The sequence below is a fragment of the Hoplias malabaricus genome, chromosome Y (assembly GCF_029633855.1).
Source record: "Hoplias malabaricus isolate fHopMal1 chromosome Y, fHopMal1.hap1, whole genome shotgun sequence".
In the NCBI taxonomy this organism is placed as follows: Eukaryota; Metazoa; Chordata; class Actinopteri; order Characiformes; family Erythrinidae; genus Hoplias; species Hoplias malabaricus.
The window spans coordinates 12897786-12924130 of record NC_089820.1 but is presented as its reverse complement, the minus strand read 5'-3'; the positions used below and the strand labels follow the sequence as shown (position 1 = coordinate 12924130).

General features: G+C 38.0%; 2 protein-coding genes across 3 annotated transcripts; one reads left to right on the top strand and one right to left on the bottom strand.

The window, feature by feature from the left end:
- Positions 1–55: 55 nt before the first annotated feature.
- LOC136679028 (SREBP regulating gene protein) lies at positions 56–5892 on the bottom strand. The gene is made up of 5 exons (XM_066657286.1): positions 5253–5892; positions 4347–4503; positions 3934–4085; positions 3133–3246; positions 56–1988 (listed from the first exon to the last, which is right to left on the bottom strand). The coding sequence occupies exons 1-5, from the start codon at positions 5343–5345 to the stop codon at positions 1905–1907; spliced, it is 600 nt and encodes a 199-aa protein (XP_066513383.1). The 5' UTR covers positions 5346–5892; the 3' UTR covers positions 56–1904.
- LOC136679027 (E3 ubiquitin-protein ligase RNFT2-like) lies at positions 5305–22323 on the top strand. 2 transcript variants are annotated; one of them, XM_066657285.1, is made up of 11 exons: positions 5305–5378; positions 7992–8069; positions 9094–9470; positions 10531–10653; positions 11271–11347; positions 11545–11645; positions 12766–12919; positions 17980–18129; positions 18556–18621; positions 19199–19300; positions 20330–22323. In XM_066657285.1, exons 1-11 carry the CDS (start codon positions 5344–5346, stop codon positions 20462–20464), a joined length of 1398 nt encoding a protein of 465 aa, XP_066513382.1. In that variant the 5' UTR covers positions 5305–5343; the 3' UTR covers positions 20465–22323. The 2 variants fall into 2 exon arrangements, with proteins under 2 accessions (XP_066513382.1, XP_066513381.1); XM_066657284.1 differs by lacking the exon at positions 5305–5378 and adding an exon at positions 6726–6787.
- The last annotated feature ends 4022 nt before the right edge of the window (positions 22324–26345 follow it).

Below are 26345 nucleotides of genomic sequence, written 5' to 3'. Positions count from 1 at the left end.
GCACAGACACAACCCCCCCCCCCCCACCCCCATTTGTTCATCTTCTGAAACCGCTTCAGCCTGTTCAGTGTCAGTGTGGGTCTGGGCCCACAACAACTGATTTGACACAAGGCAGGAACACACCCTGAACAGAGCACCAGTCCATCACCGGTCATCACATGCTCACAGTCACTTACATGTTCACACCTGTGGACAGTTTCACACACTAACCACAATCATATTAATCTATGTGTTTCTGGGATTTGGGAAGAAACTGGAGCACCGGTTGCTCTTCTGAGGAATGGCTGTTTGATTGCTGCACATCTTTTCATACCTCTACTGTTGTCAGCTCACAGCAGAAGGATAAAGCGGAGTGCTGTTTTGTCTCAGAAATAAAAGCCTTATGTACTTTTATCTGATGGTGGCTGTTTTGGTGACACAGCAGGATTGCTAGGTGTCCCAATTTTTTCATATCTTATAAAAAAGAACATATGTACCTTATTACTTAAACCTCTCTTTTAAATGAAGCTTCAATTTTATGCTTCTACATAAAGCACATTCAACAAATAGAGTCATTAAAACACATGCAAATTATTATTCCCACACTCTGCAATCTGTCTCATGATTGCTGACAGGGGCGCTGAAAACCAATACCAAAAAAGAGAGCAAGCATCATTAAGATAAGATCAAAAGCCCTCAAGTTTTGCATGTATCTTTATTGTCTGCCAACTAATCAACATTTATTGCATCCATATGCACTAAATATATTACTCACCTCTGTTTATTAGAGCCGTTACATGTGTAATAGAGCTGATTGAGCAAAAGAATTCTCACATCAGGCTCAACTGTCTGATGCATTTCCAGTTTAATTTAGTCAACACCTGGGAGGGTGTATTTTTAGGAAAGTGTGCAGTGGTCCTGACAGTACTTGCAGCACCATGGTAGACAACAGTAAGACAATAACAGTCGTGCAAAAGTTTGAATTGTCAAATTATATGTTTTGTTGGTTTTAAGTTAAAACAACTCACATTTCTACAAAGAAAATAAAGAAACAAGGCATTTTCCTGCACAATTTAATGCACAATATGTCTGTCCCTAAACCCAGTGAGCTGTCTAACTGGAATGCATTTGACGTCATAGTGTGTGCGCTCCCGACACGTAGGCTGTCCCAGTTCTTAGACACCTCATTATGTTGTCTACTAAGATATCTTAATCTGGATGAATTTAAGGAAGCATCGAACCCTTCCTCAGCCACGAAGGCAATGATGCAACGTGACACAAACAAGCTGTGGCGCTATCGCTCTCTAATTAGAGTGTCTCAATACTCTGCCTCATGAGGACAGATGACCGTTAGAACCGTCAGTGCCTACCTAGACAGCTCTCTAGATTTTGGGACAAACCTCAAGTCTCTTGATATGCTTAGTTTTACAACCTGGAAAAATATACACCATGGAATTAAAAACATGCTACAAATTTGGAACAGATTAAATTGTATGCTTTACTTTTAGTCAATAGGCTAAATTCAGGAAATAAACAGTAATCAATGTGCAGAGATGATTTCTCTGTAGAGGACAGGTAGTTCATTCCTCAACAAAACATGTAATTTATACATATCATATGATCTAACTTCCGCATCAGACCGTATATTCGGTTCCCCCTGCTTATAAACAACATGATCATCACTGATGAGGTTAAAATGGGTCTATTCACTTATGAAGTGTACAAAATATCTTTCATTCTTCTTCTCCCAGTTGTCAGTTTGTGTCTTTATGTTGGTCCAGCAGGTCTATCATTCATTTTAGTTCATTGTGGTCATTCAGAAATACTGAAAGTGAGAGGTAGCATGTCATTACCTCTTCACAAGAAAAAGCATCTCTTCACTGAGCCAGCCAATACTTCTCTCAAAACAGGAAGTAGTCAAACCATCAAATTGGCAGGAGTTCAGGTGGGTTTTCACCATAACAGTACTTGGCCTGGGGGTTTCTGTATGTGTTTTCATGCTGGACACTCTGGAGGGAAACAAAAGAAGAAGGAAAAAGAAAACGATGTCACAAATTAGCACACTCATATGGCCGTCTGAAAAAGCCAAACAATGGGTGTAGACTGGACACAAATGCTAAAAACCTGGGATGCATTTGTGAAGAGCATTTCAAAACCTATTTATAAATATATGTCTACATTAACTCAATATCAAATTATATACTATATATCACTAATTCAAAAACATTTACATCCATCCATCCATCCATTATCTGCTTATCCAATTTAGGGTCTCAGGGGGGGGGGGGGTCCAGAGCCTACCTAGAATCATTGGGCGCAAGGCGGGAATACACCCTGGAGGGGACGCCAGTCCTTCACACGGCAACACAGACACACACACATTCACTCACACACTCACACCTACGGACACTTTCGAGTCGTCAATCCACCTGCAACGTGTGTTATTGGGCTGTGGGAGGAAACCGGAGCACCCGGAGGAAACCCACGCGGACACGGGGAGAACACACCAACTCCTCACAGACAGTCACCCGAAGCAGGAATCGAACCCACAACCTCCAGGTCCCTGGAGCTGTGTGACTGCGACACTACCTGCTGCACCACCGTGCCGCCCAAAAACATTTACATTTTTATTTAAAAAAATATGTAGTCAAAAGACACATTTTGTTGTTTTGCCAAATGAAATAAGTATCTTCTACAGAACACAGATTCATTTATTTCACAGTTACTGTTGATTTGCTGAATTTAACATTTAAATGACATCGCCAAATTTGGCAATGTCCATTTTATAATTCATTTTTCCCACAATGTATTTAACCCAACAAATAACCAGAGACTGTGGACTAAAATATGCAGAAAATACCATATTTAGTCTCTTCCTTTTATACACTTATAAACTTATAAATCTGTAAACATTCCTATGAAAATATACATCTTACTTGTTTGCACTGACTGATATACTGGGGACTCTGAGGACATTCTGTATTTCTAACAGACTACAATACAATACTTATACAATATTTTAGTTGAAAATAGTTTAGACTCCTTTATCCACCTCTGTCTGCAAAGTGCTTGCTAGCTTTAACACTCCTGAGCTAAATCTTACGTGCTGAGAATGTACAAAGAGAAGAGGCTTCCTGCATTTTTGACACACACCTGTGAGGAGGTACGGCATTTAGCCAGGCACAGCTCAAAGTGATCTTCTACTGCTGTGAAGAGATTCTGAAACCCCTCAGCTGCTCGATTCAAAAAACGCTCCAGCAGAGGTTGCTGAGACAAACAGTGAGAGAGAATATTCCGTTTATAATCAAAAGCATGAACATTTGTTTAGATGCATTTGGTTTATATTATCTCATGTTACCTCATATATCGTACTTGTTCCTTACATCAATATGGAATCTTGAATCTTTTGCAGATAATTGCTAAAGATGTTTATTTCATTATGATTTCAAACCAACATTTGACAAACTATTTATTATAATCTGGGAGAGAAGAAACTGTGGGTCACATTGGGTTCCAGTTCCTTCCATTAATTTAACTGTATTTGTAACATTACATAAGTAAATTTTATTCTACATTTTAAAAATATGTATGTATCGGCATTGACAGATGTACATAAAGCATCAGACACGCTGGCCTTTACATGTTCCTGTTTATTAATTTAATTTTAGGTCAAATTATGAGAATCTGCACAGTACACATCTGCAGATAAACATCATATTAAAATTGGCTCCCTGTTGAGGACGTGTTTTTTTTTTTTTGGAAAATAAACAAATAACTCTATTTGATCAGGAGTGGCCAAAGCTGTATATAAAAACACAATATAACAAAGAGAGTGTGGCACAAGAGCTGGAGAATTTAAAGCAAACACTAAAAATGACACAAACTGTCAGGTATGCATTATTACTGGTTCACAATATGGATGAGAGATAATAATAAAAGTGACTGTGTCAACACCTTGTCAGGTTGAAGGCAGCAGGAGACGCAGTACTCATAGACACTGCAGCAGCCATTGGGCAAACAGGTTTTACAGATGTACTGCCTGGAGCTCAGAGCATTCACATTACAGCAACCATTCACCAGCAGGTCTTTCCTCTCGCACACATAACCTGAGACACAGTAACAAGAGGGTTATAACAAAACAAAGGAGCAATACACCGATACCTTTGCACAGTATCTGCATGTGATAATCATGATTACTCATTTTTGATAGACACTACAAAGGAATAACAGAAATGTGTTTATAAATAATTTACAACTAGGTAAATACCTTAAAACTAGGGCTATCATTGTAACTTAATTATTCAAACACATCTGATTCTCAGCTGGTGAAATCAACAGACGTGTGGAATTCCCTTTGCAATATTTACCAAGTTCATCTGTGAGGAGGGTCTTCCCCTGTATGGAGTTCCTACACTGTGTGATCTGCCTGCTGCTGTTGCCCAAGTTGAACTTCACTCTCCATGGTATGTGGTGGTCAGATTCCTTTGCTTGTAGGAGTGTTCGGTCTCTTACAGTTCGCTCCTCCTGTTCACAACACATTAAGGGGTTTAATAAATTAGTGCACAGCTCAAACTAACATTGCAGAATTGTAAACATTCATAAGAATGTCCAATTCAGGGTTGTGGAATCATTGGAAAGGAACACACGCTGGAGGGGGCGCCAGTCCTTCACGGGGCAACACACACACACACACAACCTATTGAAACTTTAGAGTCTCCAATCCACCTAACAACGTGTGTTTTTGGACTGTGGGAGGGAACTGGAGCACCCGGAGGAAACCCACACGGACACAGGGAGAACACACCACACTCCACACAGACAGTCACCCGGTGCGGGACTTGAACCCACAACCTCCAGGACACTACCTGCTGCACCACCGTGCCAACCTGATTTTGTTGTCTTGTCTAAATGTTAATACCTAAAGGTTAATTAAGTAAAAAACACACAACTTTCCTCACTAATATTCATGATTATAAGTGAAAGTATTTCCACTTGAACATCCTCAGATAAGTACAAATCCATCAAATATATTTGAAACATATCTGTCCCTAAGACAGTGTCCCACTCCATGGAGCACAAGCAGTTTTAATTCAGGGCCAAAGAAATTAGATTATATATAAACTCATTAAAAACTGCGCTTTAAACATGTGAATACAATCACTTTCTCATATGTATTTTTTCCATAAATACTTATTTTGGTACATGATGACTGAATTGCAGTAGTTATTAGACTGTTATTTTGGTCATTATAATTTTTTTTTGTCATTATTCACCTGTTTGAGGGTGCTGGTGAGAAAGTAAAGGAGGGACAAGCCGAGAACGACCCCCAGGACCCAGCGTCTGCGCAGAAGGCGGCGGACCACCATGGAGGCTTTCTTCTGGATCTGCACCAGGTCCAGGTACCGCTTCAAGACGAGCAACACAACTACAGCTACTTACACAGACACATTCACGTTCACCATCTTATTTACAGCTTCGGTTACAAACATAACGCCATTTTAATCATCTCGAAAGAGCAACCACGGCTTCGTGAACTAACCCATTTTAGGCCTAAATACATAAGCTAATTTACATTAAAAATGTAGTGTTTAGAAAACAGAGCTTATAAAGCGATCATTTCGAACTTGAATGTATATTTACTGCAGTGTCTTCTATCGGTATCTTGTGGTAAGTTAATGCAGGTTCTTTAACATCAAAACAAAAACACGACGTTTAAATTAGCCGCATAGCAGAAAGCCTTTCTTCGTTTACGCGTTTAATATAAACCAGGAACTTCAAAACAGGCTACAACAACGCCAAACCTATTAAGTAGAAAAATACTCGGTTAAACCGGCTTATGTTTGGATACGTTATTGGATTAAAAAGACAAATGATAGTCTGTGTTGAAAACTGACAGCCGTCTCTAATCTAGCCATGTCCGATTTGTGACTGAATCATTTGTTTCCAACCGGATCTTTTTAAGAAACCGATTCACAGCACCAAATGAATCGAATGATAATAATCGGTGTATCCTTAGACACATTTGTTCATCTAACAGGTTTTAACAGCTTTTTTCAAATAACAAGGATAAATAATACATCTACTCAAACTAATTAAGATAATAATAAGAAATAAATGATAGTTAACTTATGGAAAAAGATCAAACACAAAGTAACACCAGTGGACATTGCGCAGTGAATTATAACAATACAGTAATACAAAAATAAGAGTTTTTTTTTTTTTTGTAACAAGAGCATTGACAAGTCCTTTTTAAACCTTGGCCTGATCATAAATAAATAAATAAATAAATAAATAAAGTTACCTTCCGATATGTCTAAAATTCCATTTTGCATCACTAATAAAAATAAAATATTACTTTAATTTCAAAATTCATTTAGACATTTCATGCACTTTCTGTGTATTTGTACATTGCTTTTTATATTTTGTTGTTATTCCTTTTTTATTCTATATTTTGTTTGCTATGTCATTTTGTGCAGTGCTTTGTTTTATTTTGTGTTGAGGTTATTTTCTTTTTATTATTTACTTTGCTTTGATAACCATTTTTCACTCTACAAACACACACACACACACACACACACACACACATATGCACGCGCGCGCGCACACAAGCGCACACTGACAGTTTGGAGGAATCGGTTCAATTGAATGAACCGAACTGAACTGAATCTCTTTTCACAACAGAATGCAGAACAGGAAGTCGGACGTGATTGGCTGCTCCTTATGAAAGCCTCTCCTATTGATGACGTAGATAGCTTTTAGCTTTAGCAGGCTAATGCTGCTGGTCTGTGTTATGAGGGTCGAAATGATGGTGAGGCTTTGTGATTTCTATTTTAAAAATTGGATTAGTGTACACTGTTGTCTTACAATGGCTTTACTAATGTAACAGCACCTAATGTCGACCTACAGTGAGATTCCTTCCTCCGTCTTTGAGAGGTTTGCTCAAAGTTGTAGATTAGGCTATGGTGTAAAACACTTAAAGACCTTTTATGGTTCTAATACATTATACTGACTCTTTTGCTATATATTCACGATTACAGTTTTTGAAGAAATTGAAGCCAAAAGTGCCAGTTTCTAAATTCACATTTAAAAATAACATTTTAGGTTGCATTTTAGTTTCAGTAATTTAAAGAGACAATTAATCCATAAAGAAAAATACTGACTATTTGTAAGATAGCCCTTATTTCAGTGTTTCAGGGCCACAATATTTTGAAAGGCTAGTTAATCCCCTTTCAGATGATGTATGTTGAAAGTGGGAATGTGTTGTATGTATGGATATATTAAATTTTTCATGGTATCTACTTTTGGATGATTCCACATTCTCTTTCCACTTACACAAAATGCAAACACTGAAAAATTGATAAGAACTTTTTTCTCTGAAACTTCAGTTTTAAGGAACAAAAGTGAAAAATTGTGGAAAGACAAAACTGTATTTGTTCTTTGTTATATCATTAGAAAAGAAATAAAAGTAAATAAAAAGTAAGAAATTAAGTATGAAGTTTTTCAACCAATACCATATTTTCTAATTTAATTAAAAATAATACAAATGGGGATACAGTTATCTGCACCCAATTGTTGCATTACTTGATCATTAGCTCAGGGTTGAAGATATGTTTATCTTATTGGTAACCAACTAGCATATTTATGACAGTAATTAAATTATGATTAAAAGTGTTTTACGACCAGAAAATAAAATTGACTTTACATTAACAAACTATGTATGGCTCTTAAATTGCAAAATAGTTGGAAAACTACACTAGACTGAAAAATGAATGGAGCTTACTGTAAAAGAGAGCCAATAAGGATTTTTAATACCAGCTCTGAATTTGACTTTATTTTAAGTAATCTGTTTCTAACTGAATAATTGTAACAATCCCACTCAGGTTTGAAAAGGTTGCTACACTGATCTTTGCCAAGATGCATTATTTGTCTTCTAGCCCCAATCCTTTAATGAAATTCTCTTCTCTGTGTGATTGTACTTGTTTGAAGTGTTGATGTTTTTTTTTTCTTCACAGATTTACAGCTTCTGGTGATAAAGTTGGCGCCATGCAGAGACGCCACAGCAGCAACACGGACGGCATGCCGCCTGAAAGGTCATAAGCATCTCAGACTCATTTAAAGATCAGTGTGAACCTGGAGTTTTAAAGCGTGCCTGATAGTATATTTATAGCAGTGAAACACCTGGAGAGCCTTTCTGCATGAAATAAAATATAAAGTGCTAGTTCTGTCATTGTCAGTTGTTAAATAACTAATGTAATACATTTTTAAATGAGCAGTAAGAAACTCTGATCAGATTTGTTACTAGGCCAAAGATAAACAAAAGAGTTTTTTTTAAAAGACCAGACTTCAAATATATTAAAGTCCCTATCCTTTCATGATTAAGTCCCTAAAAAGCATATTTTTTCCTAAAAATGTCATATCTAGAAGTTTTTCCAAGGGCAATATCCCCTTATACCTTAAAAGTGGTGTAGATAGAACTCTACAACATCTACAGTCAGTGTGTACCAGTTTATGAATTTGCAGTTAGTCACTATCTCCTCCCACACTTCCAATTTTTCATCTGCAGCTTCAAAGACCTGTGAAGCAATTTGACAGAATTTTAGTTAGTTAGCTACTTACTTTTTATGTCAGAAACCATGTGAATCCACATATTTGAGATGGCCTTTGAAAGACTGCTGTTTGAATGATGAAATACTTAGCCATGGTGTTGATGGCTTATTTAGCTCATGATGCTTTAACATTTTATTAACATTGTAAAAACGCTTAGTTTTTCAATTTTTGCTGTCCTTGAAATACTGTGACAAACAATGCACAGGACACAAGTGTGGATAAGTCTTTGTACTATAAGAAAATAAAACAAATACTGCATTATTACACATATGATGTTCACAAAATATATCTGGCTTCCTAGCTGCACTTTGTAAATGCTGAAATAATTTTGATAGCATTTTTTTTGCGATATCAAACATCGCTTTGTTTTACAGCCCCTTTAAAGCAGCGCATTATTTGTTCTTCTATTATATTCTATGCTCTTCTATTATATCAGTATATTCTGTATTTGGCTCTTTAATGGATCAATGGCCTGAATGTCTCCCTTTTCTTTGTATGGACCTACAGGAACCGGAGCCAAACTCTTGGATCTGAGAGTAGTCTGGATGAAGGGGGGGTGTTTGAATCTCTAAAACCAGACTCACCCTCTTCTCCTCAGCAGCTCTTCTCTGGACTGGTTGGGGTCTCTGCTGGCACTGTGACCGCAGCCCCTTTCCAGGCTGCTGGACTTGTTCTGGGATCTCCTCCAGAGGTCTTCATCCAAATGACTGCTTCGTCCAGGGAGGAAGGCCCTCACCGAGCAGAAAGCACACCCTACCACCCTCGCCCTCCACAGCATCATCATCACCATCATCATCATCATTTCCACCAGTCCGGACAACACCGATCGTCACTGCTCCATTCCGCCTCTTCAGCCGAGAGACACAGCAACCGAGATGATGGGGGTGAGGCCTTGTGAACTTTCTTAAAGCGATGATTAATATAAGATAGCAGTTGGGCCATGTGGCATGTCTGTGACCTTTCTGCATGAGAGTAAAAGACAGCTCTGATTGGGACACTCGAATGATGTACCAATGATATACCAATGTACTCTTGTTCAATTTGCGTTCATGTTTTTGCTGTGTGAGGAGGTTGCTCTTGCCACACTGCAACACATCATGCTCCGTGCGCAGGCAACAGTTCTCGCCATTGAGATGAATAGGATACAGCACCACTAGCTAAAAATAAGAGGGGATCAATAGGTACTTTATACTGGTACTGTATAAACTGAATAGGTACTATATATAAATGACATTATTTACATGAGGAACATTAGTAGATATTGCATTAATAAAAGGTATGAGGTGGGTTTAACTGGCAACAAATAAGTCTCCCCTTTACTCATATGCAGTCAATTAGCCAATATACATTTAGTTTTATGATGTCCCTCTCTTTAATTGAACTTGCACTGTAGGTAGGGCTGGGCAGTTAATAGAAAATGAATCAAAATTGACATTCAGAACTAGACATACTCTTGTCTATATTGATTATATTGATTCTGTTATGTCCCCACCTAAACGCAGAGGCTGATCAAGCGATTCAAGCAGCTAATACCGTCACTGCAATATTTCACTGAACTATGAGAGTCAAATATACAAAAACAAAATAATCATTCATGAATTGTAATCGTGGTAAAATGTACAATTAATTACAATTAATCATGATATTGATTTGCGCTCATATCGCCCAGCACTAACTGTAGATATCGCTAATGTAACAAACAACTCATTCAAACAAAAACAAGACAAAGTTTAACTGATGATTTTCAAATTATTGAAAAATTGATACATACAAATATAAGTAGTGTTTTTTCCAGAAAGTGACAATATATAATTATAAAAATAATTGTCTAAGAAATACATTTTTCAATCAATTTTCAACCATGATTTTAATTTAGTTCTAAATGTGGTCTAAAATACTGGTGACGGTTTTAGTTTATGTATGAACTAAATTTCTTACTTTCAGGTGATGAAGCATCTGCTCCTGCTCCTGCTCTGTCTGAGCTCAAAGCTGTAGTCACATGGCTGCAGAGAGGGCTGCCCTTCATCCTCATCCTCCTTGCTAAAGTCTGCTTCCAGCACAAGCTTGGTGAGAGCTTAATTGTTTTCCATCTTCATTACAAACATGATTTCAATATTAAATGACCACTGCCCAAAAGTGTTTATTTCACTAAATAGAAAAAAGAGAGATTAATAACCAGCAGGAGGGGAAGAAGAACAAAAATGGGGATGGATTTTAAGTATTTCTTTGTTCACTAAGAGAGGTTTTGTGTGGAATCTCAGATGCCATGCTTAGGATGTTAAAGATGTGCTATTACTTCTTTAACAGCTTCTTAAAGCGATACAACACTTTTGTGGGATAAAGATTATGACTTATTCCACTTAAAGCCCAGTATAAACTTTGTGATGATAGCGGTCTTGCGCTGTTTTGACACCTTAAATAATGCTGCAGTTAAAATCATCACAGGATGCAATGAAGCTTTTCTGGTGATAAACCCACTCTGAGAGAAAATTCTTGCTTCATTAAAAGCCATAGAAAAATCATAGCAGTTATCACCCTGAGGTTCAGGACAAACCTTTTTAATACTGACTGATGTTATATGTCCTCTGATTATAATAAAGTAATAACGTTTATGCTGAGGGTTTATGCTTCACATACATGAAACACTAAATCTAAATTTGTCACTTTGTGATTGTGTCTATCAGGTATTGCTGTATGTATTGGGATGGCCAGCACATTTGCCTTTGCTAATTCTACTCTGAAGCACCAGGTGTCACTCCGGGTAAGTGTAAGCCTCCATGCTAAACACAATATTAATTTAACAGAACAGGCCACATAAAGGTCAGACCAAGTCAGCAAACATGGGGAATTTTACACATTTTTATAATACTTAATTAATTCACCTAATTCTTCCCAGTATTTAAAAGATTAAGGTCTTCTGTGTGTAAAAACTTAATTAATCAGTTTTCTTTTTTGCAGGAGGAGAGATCCATTTTCATTACTCTTTGGATTCTGGTGTTTCTTGCAGGCAATATTGTCTATGTGTATTATACTTTCAGTGCTGAGGAGCTGCACAACAGGTCAGTGTGTACAGGGTCTGCTAGAGTCAAGTTTTCATGGCCATGCATCAATCGGCAATTGTCCCTCCATTTTACACCCTAGATTTTATTTTTTGTTTCTGTTTTAAAGCTGAATGGCCTGCTTTTTTTCATTTATGTAACATCTTGTTTTCATTTTTTATCTGTATTTCTGTTTACATTCTTTCTGTAGGATCATGTATGTTTTCCCATCATGTGAGTATTTAGTTCTTTGTCAATTATTGTCTATTTTATTGTTTTTAATCACCTTTTTGTTTAAATCCCACACCACTATGTCTTAGGCTGTTTATTCTTGACTGTAACATCTGATCTCTGTGATTCTACCATGGTCAATAAAGACACAGCACTTTTACATTAGCTTATATTGTAACTTAGAATAATTGCAGTGCAGAGCTTTCCAGGCATCTGAAAGTGAAGAGATAGGGGAAATTTTTTTTTGTTTATTATGTTCAGGTTTTCCACACATCCTGGAAACAAAACCTAAAAAAAAAAGTGTTAACTTTTTCTGTCATGGAAAACAAGAAGAATATTGATTAAATACATTTTGGAAATATAATTGAAATGCTGGAAAAGAGTGTAAGTGGACCATAAAAACACTGTATATTTAGCTTCTACTGCTCAGATTAACCCTTTATATCTTTTCAAATTATAACAGAAGTCAGGTTTAGTTGTATGTGTGTGGAGTATATGAAAATCTTTCAAAAATTACAGAAAATACACAGATGTAAGTAAATCACGCACAGACCAATTAATAAATAAGTCCATGTTGACTAATTTCAATTCATTATTGAGCATTGTTTTGTTAGCTGTACTGTCATGTACCTAAATTATGGGGTCTGTCCTGGAAAAGTCCTGCAAAATGATTTCCTAAAAAACACAAAATGTTATGAGCTATGTAAACTGTCTGGCTTGTGTTTAGTTTATACATAGTTTTAATTGTAATATGTACTTAACTACCTAGTTTTTTTTTAAATGAGAATGTGAAACTCCCAGGTACCTAAGGCATGTCAAGTGTGAACATGGTTTTAATCAAATACATACTGTTTCTTTGTTGGGAAAGACTATAATATTTAACAGCCACTTGCGTTGTTCTCCTCCACAGCCTTATTTTTGCGAAGCCGAATATTAATAGTTATGACTTCTTCGATCTGATCTGGGTAGTTGGAATCACAGACTTTATCCTGAAGTACATCACTATTGCTGTCAAGTGCCTCATCCTCTTCCTACCCAAAATCCTCCTTGCTTTCAAATCCAGGGTAAGAAACTAAAATATTTATTTTTCGTTTTGTCAGACTTGTCAGACTATTTTAGATGCAGGCACTTCATGCAACTGGCTTAAAACATTCACTCGTGTTTTACAAAAATCTCCACAAGAGGTGCCATTTAGTATTTCACATCAATGAAGCTCATTGTTCTTATTTATTTGGTGGATGAATTTCCCCAGGCTGTGATACTGAAGTGTTTAAAATGTCAGCACTACCGTGACAATATTATTACAGTGTAAATTTACATTTTGAAATGATAATGTTTATTAATTTGTATTGTCCCCGTTTTTTAAATAAATAAATAACAAATATCAGCACAGTGATGGTCCAGATGTAAATTTTTCTGCAACAGATGAGCTACGTATTTGTATGTAGCTTGGAACTATATGATTGGCATTATTAATAATGTAGCTAGTGAGTGCATATTGTCACTGTCCAAAGAAAAATATCTGTAAAATAATAACATAATAATAAGATAGGAGAAGGGGGAAAAATCTTCTCAACTTTCAATGGGAGTCAATGTAAAAATGTTATTCAAAGTAATTTTGGAAAATTACTGGTCCATTCATTCATTTGGAATTGGTCCATTCATCATGAAATTTTCACACAATGTGAGGGACAGCTGTTGTTTTCAGATGATGGAGTAAACTAAAAATTAGCAAAAGTACAATATACGAGGTAGGTGTACCTAATTAAATGTCAATTGTGTATATACGTACACTATGTAGACATCTTCCCATCCAGAGTTTCTTCTGGATTTTATGTTATTAATAGTTTGTCTCCCTTTGTTGCAGCAAACTGTTCAGGTCCAGCTTTAGTCTAGATGTTGGAACGTGTTTTGAGGATTTAGCCATTACAGCTTTAGTAAGGTCAGATACTGATGTTGGACAGTTACTTTCAGATCAGACACCACTCTAATTGGTATTGGATGAAATTCCATTTCTTCTGATAACACAGATTCACTGCAACCCAGTGCTTGAGGACTTTATATGGCTTTACCTGACACTTGACACTGGGCCACGGTGAAGTTAGACTCATGTGCAACTGCTCCAAAGAATCTCTGTAGACATTATAAAAGTTGTGTGCACAATCTGTCCAGAATGAGCACATCCTAAAGTAGCAGAGTACACAAATTACACATTTTGTGGCGTATACATATGCTTGACTCCTTATTTGACTTTCTAGAGGTGCGTGTATATGGCATTCATAAAAATGGCCACCCTTAGGTCACAGAGTGTGATCTTCCAGTTCTGATAAACAAGCCAATCAATGGTGGCTGTCTCCCTGCCTGCGTGGTTGGCTTCCTGGCAAGCAGTATGTGAGCTCATGATCCCCAGAGAGCAGGAGTGAGGTCACCTCTCCCTGGAGTGCGCACGCTCACGTAAACGTGCACATGCAGGTTTGTTTTTATACAGCGTCAGGACTTGAGGTCATACATAGGTCTCATAAATGCATTATGTAATTAAGTCCTATTCAGTACTGGGCAGAATTGAAAGACTACCCTTCAGTTATCTTCTTTCCATCCACTAAAACCTTTAATTGTAAGAGATACATTTCTGAGCAGTTTAGATATGCGTGTACTTACATAAAGAACTTTTTAAAAGAAAATAGGACTATCAACAACCATATAAGTCCATACAAAACATGTACAACAACAAACCTGTTTGGCATCAGTCCAGCTGGACTTTAAAGCTTTTATCTTTGATAGACAGGAGAAAATCAAACTCCATTATTGATTTGATTTAAATCTAGAAAAAAACTGTCATTGTCCTTTCTTCTGAGAAAACAATTCTGTGCTATGGGTTTGACAAATGTATAGCAGTCAAAAATAAGGACATAGACATAATAGAAACACAGTTAGCAAATCAAACAAAGAAGCTGGTGGTGTCCTCAGAACAATGGACCACCCACCACAGAGCTCAGGCAACCAACTTTTGAGACGGAACTATAGAGGTTTAAATAAAAAAACATTCCTGCTGATTTCTCTGGAACATAATTGAAGCTAATAAAAAAAATCTCTCTCTCTCTCTCTCTCGGATGGGTGCATAAACACGTTATTTGTCCTGTTTTTTAAATTCTTTTTGAAAGTCTTTTTTTTTTTTTTTGGAAGTATGTTTTAATTGCTCTTTAAAACATGATTTAAATAAAGGGGGTGTAAAATCTCTCCCCCTCTCCCTCTCTCTCATGCACACACTCTGGAGTTCAGTCATCTTTGTGTTTGGGTTTTTTTTTTTCCCCTTGCAGAAGGGAAGCCTGGATGGAACTCCCCATAACCACCCGGTAGTCCAATCAGTGTTTGTGCTCCCTGGACATCATGTGAGCCAGACGTGCTCCCCTACACACACTCGTTATTATCACTCACGTACACACACTCTTTCCACACACACTTTCCATGTCCTGTGCTGTGCCCAGGTGGCCCACTGTCAGGCGATGAAGTCATGGCCACACAGTCAGCCTTTCTGCCTCATTACTGAGCCATGCTGAGCATTATGGCTATAAACACACACACACACACACACACACACACACACACACACTCAAGTTACTGCTTGTTAAGACTTTGCACTCATTTGACCATGGAGAGCCTTTGTGATCTGCTATAGGTCTCTTAAAAATGTTATTGTTTCATTTTGAAGCTTTTAAGCTAGTGCAATATGTTTTAAAAAAACTACAACATAAAGATTAATCAGTGTTTTAATCAAATACTGCCCTACTTGGATAAAGATTAATGAAACACATGGTTCCCTGCCCCAAGGGATGTCCCCCATTACCCCTGAGTGGCCTGTTTTTAAAAATTATTTCTTTTATTGTTATTACGGATGCTTACTGTCAAAACCAAGCAGAAATGAGACGGCCCCCTGTGATGAACACTGGTCCCACTTTTTAGCATCTGGCCAAGGTCCAGTTTCAGAGGGTCTAATCAGACGAGAAGAGATGAGGAGAGGAAACAGTTTGGTGCAAACTCTGGCTAAGATGAATTGCCTATGCAGGCAGGGTCACAAGACCCCGGCAGGCATCTCGCATGCATCCAGACAGGGTGATTAATTGCTGTCAGAGAAAATCCAAGCCATCATTATGCATATGGAGCTATAGCAGTCACTCTCTCAGTGGGAGGATGATGTTATTTGTGTTTGGGACTTGTGCATGTGTTGGAGCAGTTTTCCTTCTATGCCTACGAAGGCAAAAATTAAAAACCTGTCCCAGTCTTCCATGTATCCCAAAAGTAATCAATCAGCCAAGACATGATTTGGTGTCTGAATTTTGCTTGTTTAGTTTTGCACTTTAGGAAGTAACAGTAGATTGAAAGATTACAAAGTTCCTCAGTAATTAGCATGTTCTAAAGTGCATGACTAAGTGTAGTCCTGTCATATGACTGTGATAAATAATACTCTATAAATAGTAGAAGTTAAGAAATGAGTTATTCTTTTTCCTGACTTTTTTGCTTTCTTTCCTAATAAACCTTGTAGCATTAGGCTGAAGATGAAAACGGACAGCTCACATAAACAAACAGTATTCACTGCTGCTGTATGGGAAAAAATCTCAAATTCTTTTGTCAAACTCTCCTTTTTAAAGGCCAAATTGACGATTATTAGTAGGGTTTGTTTTAGTCAGAGGAGGATACATTAAATTGTTGGGTCTTGGTTCATCTTCTGAGGGAGTTATTCTTTGCCGCTCTCACATCAGTTTGATCCGTTTGAGCTAGGGCCTAGGGATGTAAAAGTGCTCTATAAAAATGTGATTGAACATAATTCTCCTCTTTGGGGGCTGTGTGAACATGGTTTCGGATCATAACTTATCATTAAAATGCTTTCTTACTAAAACATTACAACAAGAACACACTGTGTAATTGGTGTAATATATAAAAACTGGTTAATTCCTCTTGTGGAGCATTTTGGTAAATGTGAGTGATGATTAAAAACTTCCTTGAAGTTCCTAAAAACTGAAAACTAGGATTAAAAAAAATAAGAATAACAGGTTTTGCTTTAATGTCTTTTATACATGTATATTAATGTTTTCCTATTCTCACTAACTGATAATATTTTAGAGCTATGAGTAAATTAAAATGGTCCTGTATCCATCAGAAAGGTTGACTGCCTTCCTTGGTGTAAGTGGGTAGCAGGTGTTCAGTGTGTCTGCCAGTTTTCTTTGCAGTGCGGCTAAATTTTCTGTCATGCCAGAAGACTGTGGAGTGTTGGTCAGTTGCCACTGTTTAGGCCTAGTTTAAGGGCTTTTTTTCCCGCTCCCAGGCCCTTTTAAATCATGTGGGAGAGGGGCACCTGCAGTAAATGAATGAGTGAGTCAAATTCAGTGAAATTCACAGTTTCTCATGTGACTTTTTTTTCCCCTCTCCCTCTCCTCTTTGCTTGTGCTTGATGTCATTCTCTTCTTAGCTTAAGTGCTGGCACTTTTAAATGTCCCACATCATTTTTAGCATTCAGCTGAGCATGAGTGTGAGCTTTTATCCTTAATTAATGTGTGAATCCTTAACAAAGATGTGAAGTTTGCAGTAACAGCAATTCTACATTAAAGATACTGATTTATTAAAATGCTTTTTCATTGAGAAATTCTTGTGCATTCCTTTGTGACTTTTATATAATTAAGCTTTGCTAATTTGGAAAATAAAACTGGGAGAGATATGTCTTTAGATCTACGATAGTTTGGATATCCTCTTTTTTTAATCTTTTGTGATTATATAGAGATTTAACTGTAACTACTGCTTGTAGACGCAGACCCTCAGTTGTGCGTTTGTGTAATCTCTCAAAAGAACTATGAGACGATTCGGCGCTGTGGATACACTATGGAGCACCGGCACATATCAGCACAAATTTACCATATCCAATACCAAGCATAGACAAGAGGGGTTTAATCATTAAAGCAGTGGATTGTGTTCTGTTTCTTTTTCAAAAAAGAAAAGGATGTGGAATGAAATGTCGGGCACATGCAGTTATCAATTATTATAATATTTAGATTTCGGATAAGTACTGGCCTTAGATTAGCAATCTCAAAATGATGTTTGCGGTGTCTAACACCTGCTGTGTTTTTGCTATCAGGGAAAGCTGTATTTACTGATAGAGGAGATGAGTCAGCTGTTCCGTGCTTTAGTTCCTATCCAGATGTGGTACAAGTACATCATGGGGGAAGATCCATCCAGCAGCTATTTCCTGGGTGCATCACTGATAATAATCTACAGCCTGTGCAAGGTAAATTTCTATGAACACATTGCACGCCATTGTGTATGTGTGTGTGCGTGTGTGTGCGTGTGTGTGTCTGTGTGTGCGTGTGTGTGGTAAAGAAAGAAAACAGCATCACTTTGAATGTTATATTTCTAATGAATTGCCAGATTTGTCTTTAATGACTTTTTGTTTCTTTGTAAGTGCAAGGACGTGTATATTGTAGAAACAATAGATGTTTATCGCCTGCTGATTTACCTACAAATTTCATGAGACATTTCACCCCACAGCTGCAGCCCAGCACCTGAAAACGAGATTGCTGCAATACGTTGAAGAGTTTTATTCAAGGACAGAAACTTATTACAGGAGCCAGTTGAGCAGATCAAAAAAGGGTGCTGCTGTTAGATATATCATTGTTATGATCTTATTTTTACCCCCATTACTTTCTTTCTGCAGTCATTTGACCTTTGTGGAAGAGTATCAGGCATACGGAAAGCCTTCGCTGTTTTGTGCAGTTCTCAGGTCGGTCTTTTCTCACTCTTCATTTGACCATATTCACACAGAACAGCAGTCTCTATAATGTTCATGCACTCTTTGCAGTCAGTAATTCAATGTGATTTATGATTGAGATGGGTATGCTGATATGAACGTATACTGTTTTGTCAGTGTGCTGTGTTCTGAATGAATCTTCTAATCAAAAATGGTTTTATAAAGTTTAAACAACTACACCGCTGTTTGCAGTGTTGTTACAAGGGTTGGGCAGTATGGCAAAGCATATAGACACACAAAGACATTCACAATGGGTTTCACAATATTAGGTGCATTGGAGCAGGTGAGCTTAATAATGCTCTCTTTGTAATAAAACATGGATACGGTCAGCCCACTCTAGTTAATACTTTTAAAAAAACGCAATGTGTGGTTAAAGGTAAACTTAGCAAACATGGAGTAGCAATATGTTGAGGAGTAATATGTATCAGCGCATAATTATTGTTTGTGGAACCAATATATTTTCCATGCCTAAAATACGTAGTGTTGTTTAAATAGTTTAGGAGGTGGTGCATGAACGTTTTGTGTTTATGAGTGTGTGTTTGTTTCTCAGACGTACGGTATGAGAGCCAGCAGTCAGCAGTGCAGCGAAGCAGGAGATGTGTGTGCGATCTGCCAGGCTGAGTTCAGAGAGCCAATTGCTCTACTCTGCCAGGTAATACTTGCAAAAACACAGTGAGAATACATGCCTGGGGCACTCCTAATGGCACGCTAATATATATTATGTCATAATTTCTTCAATTTGTACTTAGTGTTTTTAATGTACACTGTTCAGTTGCTGTAGTATATAATAATCATACAGTCATAACATATAGATATGTGAATGTTATTTCCCAGAAGTTGTATTTAAAAAATGTATTTAACAGATTGTTCACACTTTATTGTAGGTCAGATGCCAGGGGTGGGGGTTTTCATAATGCATTCATAATGTAATGTAATGTATAATAAGATATTGGTGTAGGTTTATGTTATTTCTCATGAAAGGCTTAGGTAAGTATCCTGTAGCATTAGACCAGGACGGACACAAAACATTATTCAACATGAATGCAGTCTTAAGATTGAGTGCATAAAGTCTGTTTGAGATTTATTGTCACTTTTTTATTTAAATGTAGGTGTCAAGTGAGTTTGAGGTGTGAGTTTGAAATGTGGCATTAGCAGAGTATTTTTATGTTTGTGTTTTATATACAGCATTGTGTAATGGTTTTAAATGATATTTAAAAATGATAACTGAGCAGTAAGAGTTTTGGTTCTAAAAAAAAAACAAACATAAGCAAACTTTATATTGGAATAAAATCAAATAACATTATTTTTGTAAGTAGTGATCTTTTGTTTGTGAATGTATTTGTTTAACACTTTGTAGCAGTCTACTTTTATTTGATGTTATCATCCAATACTTACTTTTACTGGCTAATAGATACTTAATTATATTAATTTGTGTGTTGTAGAACAAACCAAATCCATGCGATCAAGAAAAATATCAGGAAACAAACTTTGTTTTTCGCATTAGCTCACAGCATCTTTTTATCATCAATTTATAGAAAAAATTAAATCTTTTACTTTTATTTTTAATTTTATACAAGCACCATGCTGAGAAGGTAAATGATTTTAAATAATAATACACTTAGCTGCCTGTGATTTATTTTTAACTAGAAAATTGCATCATATTGTCATTTTTGTCTTGCAGCATGTGTTCTGTGAGGACTGTCTGTGCCTGTGGTTCGACCGAGAGCGAACGTGTCCGCTTTGTCGCGCCGTCATCGTGGAGACTCCTCGCAGCTGGAAGGATGGCACCACTTCTGCTCACTTTCAGATCTACTAACCACAGGGAGTACTAGGCAGACAGGGTGTTCACACGCAGAGCTCATTGCTTTTATTTGCTCCTTTTTATGTTCTAGGATGCTTGACACATGTGCACTACCCAAAATGTAATCTTGACAAGTGTGAACATCTTAAAATAATAAATGAACTCTATTTGGTCAAACACTTTCTTATCCAATGCTTCTTCTGAAATCAAGAGTGTTATTAAGGAACTTGCCTGGCTTCACTGCTGTATGGGGAGGCTGTAGACTACATGATGGAACATTTCTATGAGGATCAGATGGCAATCAGCCACGTGAACAAGAGTTTCAGGTACAGATATTGGATGATTATTTCAGGATAAAAAAAAACAAACACTCAAACTCATCCCAAATGTATTGATTATCCTGATACTGGGGGCTTTATGACACACTAACCAACATTTGCAGTGTGCATTATACTTTTATTTGTTATTGTACAAAATACAAGGAAATAACGTCTTGTGCATTTTACCCGTCCCTGGCAATGAACAAACACACAGAGCGGTGGGCACCTCAGCTGTGGACTGAGGTAGGAGAACCAAGCCTTTCCTTCATTCCCACCACCCACAATTTTCCTGCAGGTTGTGAAGGTCAAGCCAGACACTTTGCAGTCCCAAGCCCACTTCTTTATCTAGTAGGCCCCTGTTGAGCATGTTGACCCTAATGCAATATACTGACTGTGTATCATATTCCTATTCCACTGGCGTTAAATGTGCCTAGTAATAAATTAAAGAGTTCTGTACATTTCTTACAGTAATGTCATATTCAGGATCGTCATACGTATTGACTACATTTGAGATGATTTCACTTGTCAAAATCACATTATTTGCAGTGTGCCATTGTACACTGTCTGTGCTATGTTTTTGTTTATCAGTGTATTGATAAATACATTTGTGCTTTCACTGAATGTGATGTATAGGATTTACTTTATTCAAAGGTCTTTGTTTTGATATGCATAAAATATATTACTCAGTTTTCTTTTCATCATTTTTGTTGTAATATATTTTACTAATGTGGAAACAATCACTTTTGAGATTAAGAAATTCCATCATTTATTTCTATAAATGATAAAACACTAAGAGTTGGTAAATGTTTTATTTTTTTTGGTCATACCTTCTTTAAAGCACAGTCTGCTCCTTATATTTACTTAATGGTATCCACAACCATTGCTTTATTGCAGGCAAAATTGCCTAATTTTGATCTTTTGTTACGTTACATAACAAACAATGTCTTCTCTGGAAAAAGAAAAGGTTCTTTGTTATATACTGTTGCTGTCCAGTCAGTTACATAACATGGAGCTTAAAAAAACAAAATCAATAAATTCTTTGAAGGTCCTGGACAGATCTGTTGTAAAGATGTAAACAAGTTCATTTAGAGTGGTTTGATTTGAAACAGCAGAGTGGAATTGTCCATCAGAATGATCTGATCTGATACTGTAATACGGTTATTTAAAGCTGCTTTGTGATAACGTCAGTTGTAAACTTTTGATTTCATTTCATTTGAATTGTTCCCAGACCACAGAAAAGTTTATGCTACTAATATCCATTCATACACCAGGCATGGTAAGGCAAATTATTCTCTGAAAAAACAGTTCTTATTTTCAGAGTTTTGACTATTTTACCGTAATCAGCGTTTAAGAGCTCTGGAGGCATAAGTGCATTCAAACCTATTTTTTTTACAGTGTAAATTTTCTTCATTTGTGTTGCAGACATAATGACCTTAGGTTCTTTTCACTTCCACTGTAAAGAATCCTCAGTTTCTCTGTGCACTGTATGTGTGCACATAAAAGATCTTTGCATGGTAATGTATTACTATAGAAAGTTTCCACTTGTGATATAAAAAATGCATCCTTATTATAAATTGAAAAGGCTTTTTATTTTCAGAAATGACAAAAAACACAATATCAAAATGGTAGAGGTAAAACACATCATTAATATAAAAACAAATTGTACAAATAATAAATATTACCACCAGCTGTTCATAATTTAGCTTGTAGAAAAGTGTGTAGCTTATGTAAACATCAGTAGCATGCCCTTAGATTCACATTATGCATGAAAATTCATAGGAAAAAAATTCTACATGTACACTGCAACCATCAAATAAGCCCTTTTAAAAAAGCTCTAGAAAAGTTTTGTCTTGATTCTGTAAACACCTAAGACAAAAATACACCTCACACACTTCTACCATACAGATATGCATTGTAGTAAAGGGTAAGGTTGCAGTTTGACAGGATAGGAAATCATCCAGAAAAACTAACAAATAAACCATACATTTATAATAGCTTTTTATGAAAAAAGTTACAGTGCAAAAAGCAGAGGAGAAGATTTTGGTAACAGTTCTTTAGGCGTTCCTCCTCTGAATGCTTCTGAAAATGTACAATTTAGGCAATTTAGATTATTTTTTCCTCTTTTGCATAACTTCTCAGCAATAAATAATCAGTTCTAAGGTCGTCAAGTTTGAGCCAAGACTCCTATTGCCATAATGGTAAAAATTTTCCCCTCAAACGCCAAGGGACAATGACATCAGTGGAGTATTATTAGTGTCCCCAGAGAGCCGCCGGTGGGTTTGACTACATTTGACCTCAGCTCATCTCACCAAAACAAACACACAGCCGATGACATCAGGTCACAGCTGGCTCGGCTGGAGGTTGCGGTGCCCATGCCGACCGACCGGTCGGTGCCCATCTGAGTGGACGAAAGTGACAACGAGACCACAAAGTGTTTGGTGACTCCGCTCCAAACACTCTACCAAACATCATTAAGCACATACACAGATGAGAAGACGGCGAGCGAGTGTGTGTGTGTGCATGTGTGTGGCAGGTTTCCACAGGCTCAGCGACGTTACTGCAGGCTTGTTTTACTCTCAACAGGTGCTTGCACTCAGCACTGGTCCAGGCTCTAAGCCCATCTTCACAGAACCCCACTGGGAACCTATGAAGCCAAAATAAGTTCAAGATTATTGCAATGCCAGCCAGGTATACATGCAAAGTAATGTTCAATCTTCAAACTCTTACCTTATGTACATTCAAGAGCTGTAAATGAGCCAGAAAATCACAAGACTGGAATTTGTATTTAGAAAAAAACAACATATATGCACAACATGGTCAAATGTTTGTGGACAGATGTTGATCCAGAATGTTCTATGTAGATTAGATGTTGCAACATTGTGAGGATTTGGTAGTATTAACCCACAAGAACATTACTGAGTTCAGATGCTGGTGTTGGATGATTAGTTCTGCATCCCAAACGCCACTCCAACTTTTTCCAAATATACTTGATGGGGCTTTTTACTACTAACATCACCGTTCCATTGCTTTAAAGCACAATTATAACCCTCTAGCCCAGGCTTTGTCTGTTTACGTGCAACTGCTCTAGAGCAACCCAATTTGTTTCTACTTTTCAAAAGTGATTAGCATATGTAAGATGTGTGTGTACAATGGAACCTCTGTAGCTGGATTCGGTTACTATATGGGACGTCTACAAACTTTTCGACACTGAGTGTACAGTATATTGTAGCTCATGCACACATCAGTAGAATGCCCTTAGAATTACATAATGCAAGGAGATTCTGGTTAAAACTTTACATGGCCCCAAAATGTATTTGACATCTACCATTGTGACCTTTTAACTTTGCATCACTAAACACAACAGCTACATTTTTACACAGTGAAATAACATTAACTCTGACTGATACGGTATCTAAGGAACACTCCTACTGGACAGATCTCTTTTTGAGCTCATGTTATGCAGCATAATGACCTCATTCACATTTATACTCGTGTTACAGTTTCAGTATCGTACTATTGGGAAAGGGTCTTGTTTGCCGTCTTTAGTGGAGACCCACATTCAGTGATCTAAAGCATGGGTTCCCAACCCAGACCTGGGGTCCCCACTCTGCACCTTTCTGAGCTTTTTCTGACCCGGGACACCTGAGTCAGCCCATTAACTAACGGATGGACTAGCTCCTTGTGTGTGGGTTCAGGTATGCAGAGCACAGGGTCCGCACCGCTGGGTTTGAGAGTTTGGTATTATTTATGACTCAAAGACCGATGGACACACACTATATGTCCGAAGGTTTGTAGACACAGGAAATCTCCACAGCAAAGTATGACATGGAATGGGATACTCTGGAGCAGCTGCACGAGTCAAAGTTCACCGTGCTGAAGGCCGAGTGGTAGCTACAGGGGTCACGAGCCCTCCAGTATTATTTGGGTTCTCCACAATGATACATTAGAGTTAGATTGATTGTGGTCCAGAACTAATTGAGCAACATCAGCACCTGATGTGGTCCAGATCCTCACAGCAATGTTCCAGCATGTAGTTTAAAAGCTATTTTCTGCAGTATAATGTTTGATAGGCTTCATGTCAGAAGAGAGGTTGGAGGTTCAGGTGTCCACAAACTTTTGGCCGGTGCTTACCTGTTGCAGCTCTTCTCGGCGACGTGCGTTTGAAGCCTGGCCGCGTCCTACAGATGTCGCCATCCCACAAACAGCAGGAGCACGGTGACCTGGATGGCGGTGCAGAGCAGGTGCATGTCCTTCACCGACACGCCGCCTTTAGCGCTGCCATTGTCAGCGCCATGATTGTTGTTATCGTCGTGATTCTCGGCGCCGGTGGTCCACCTCTTCTCGAGCTCGTCGCCGATGCGGCGCAGGCGGTGCGCGAGAGAGCGCAGTGCGCACGGAGCGCCCCCGGGCGCGTACACCGCGCGCTCCGCCCCGACACGGCAGCAGCACATCGCGCTGTTGTGCGGCTTTCTCTGTGCGGCTCAGTGCTGTGTGCGGCTCTCTGCTGCGTGCGTGAGGCTCGAGAGCGCTCGACACCAAAGCGCCGTGTTTGTTGCTGTGTGTCTGTATTATTATTTATTAAAGCGTCACATGGTTTAGAGGGGTTTACATCATCTACTCCCAAAAGAGAGCCGCGATCATTAACTCTTAACATGCCCCCCCCCCTATTCTATCTCTCTTATTCTGTCCCTCACTCTCTCTACACCTTTCTTTTTCTTTCTACCTCTGTTCCCAATCTCTCTCACCCTCATCCCCCTTTCCCTTGTTTATTGCTCAGCCTCTCTCTCCCTCTCAGTTTTCTTAGTCATTCCTCACTCTCCCTCTTTATCCGTTGTTCATTCACCAGTCTCTCCCTCTCCCTTTTCTTAATCTGTCTCCATCTTCTTTGTTTCCCTCTCATTTCTTTCCATCTCCTTCACTTGTTCCTGTTTCTTTCTTTGCCACCTCCTTCATCCCTTATTCCTCTTTTATCTCTCTCTCTGTCTCTCCCTTCACCCTTTTCTTTTTCATCCCTCATTCTCTCTTTCTCCCTTTTCCCTTTTTCCATTCCCCAGTTTCCCTCTCCCCCTTTCCGTCCCTATCTTTCCAGTCTCTGTTTTTAAGACCCCCATCCTTTACCCCCCACTCTCTCTCTGTCCTTTTCATTCCTTCCGTCTTTGACTCTCTTATTGCCCCCCCCCCACACACACTTTTTCTGAGTCAGTAGATTCAGCTGACCAAAACGACTCGACTCCCAAATGTTGCTTTATTCAGTAGCATTACCAGCTCACCCCCACCCCCTCCCCCTTCAAAACATATTAAAATTGGACTATTTATGACATATTATCTAATAAAAATATAACTATTTGTAGTCAGATTTGTCTTTTCACTCCACACAATTCAATTCATGAACGACAAGTGCAGTCAGATCAACTACTAACTCAACAAGGAATACATTTAGACACAAAACAAGTGGCAGTGATGGTAACAGATTGATTTAAATTGATTTAAAATCAATTGAAAATCAAAGGCACAGGCAGAGGAGCATTTTAACAGACATTATGTGACAAGACTAGAATTTGCAACGGGTAACGTTT

Coding starts and splice junctions, on each gene's coding strand:
- LOC136679028 (XM_066657286.1), bottom strand. CDS start 5,345: ATGGTGGTCCGCCGCCTTCTGCGCAGACGCTGGGTCCTGGGGGTCGTT. Junction 4,504..5,252: donor TCACCAGCACCCTCAAACAG/GTGAATAATGAC, acceptor TGTTGTGAACAG/GAGGAGCGAACTGTAAGAGA. Junction 4,086..4,346: donor CCTCCTCACAGATGAACTTG/GTAAATATTGCA, acceptor ACTGTGTCTCAG/GTTATGTGTGCGAGAGGAAA.
- LOC136679027 (XM_066657285.1), top strand. CDS start 5,344: ATGGAGGCTTTCTTCTGGATCTGCACCAGGTCCAG. Junction 11,348..11,544: donor AGCACCAGGTGTCACTCCGG/GTAAGTGTAAGC, acceptor TCTTTTTTGCAG/GAGGAGAGATCCATTTTCAT. Junction 12,920..17,979: donor TCCTTGCTTTCAAATCCAGG/GTAAGAAACTAA, acceptor TTTTGCTATCAG/GGAAAGCTGTATTTACTGAT.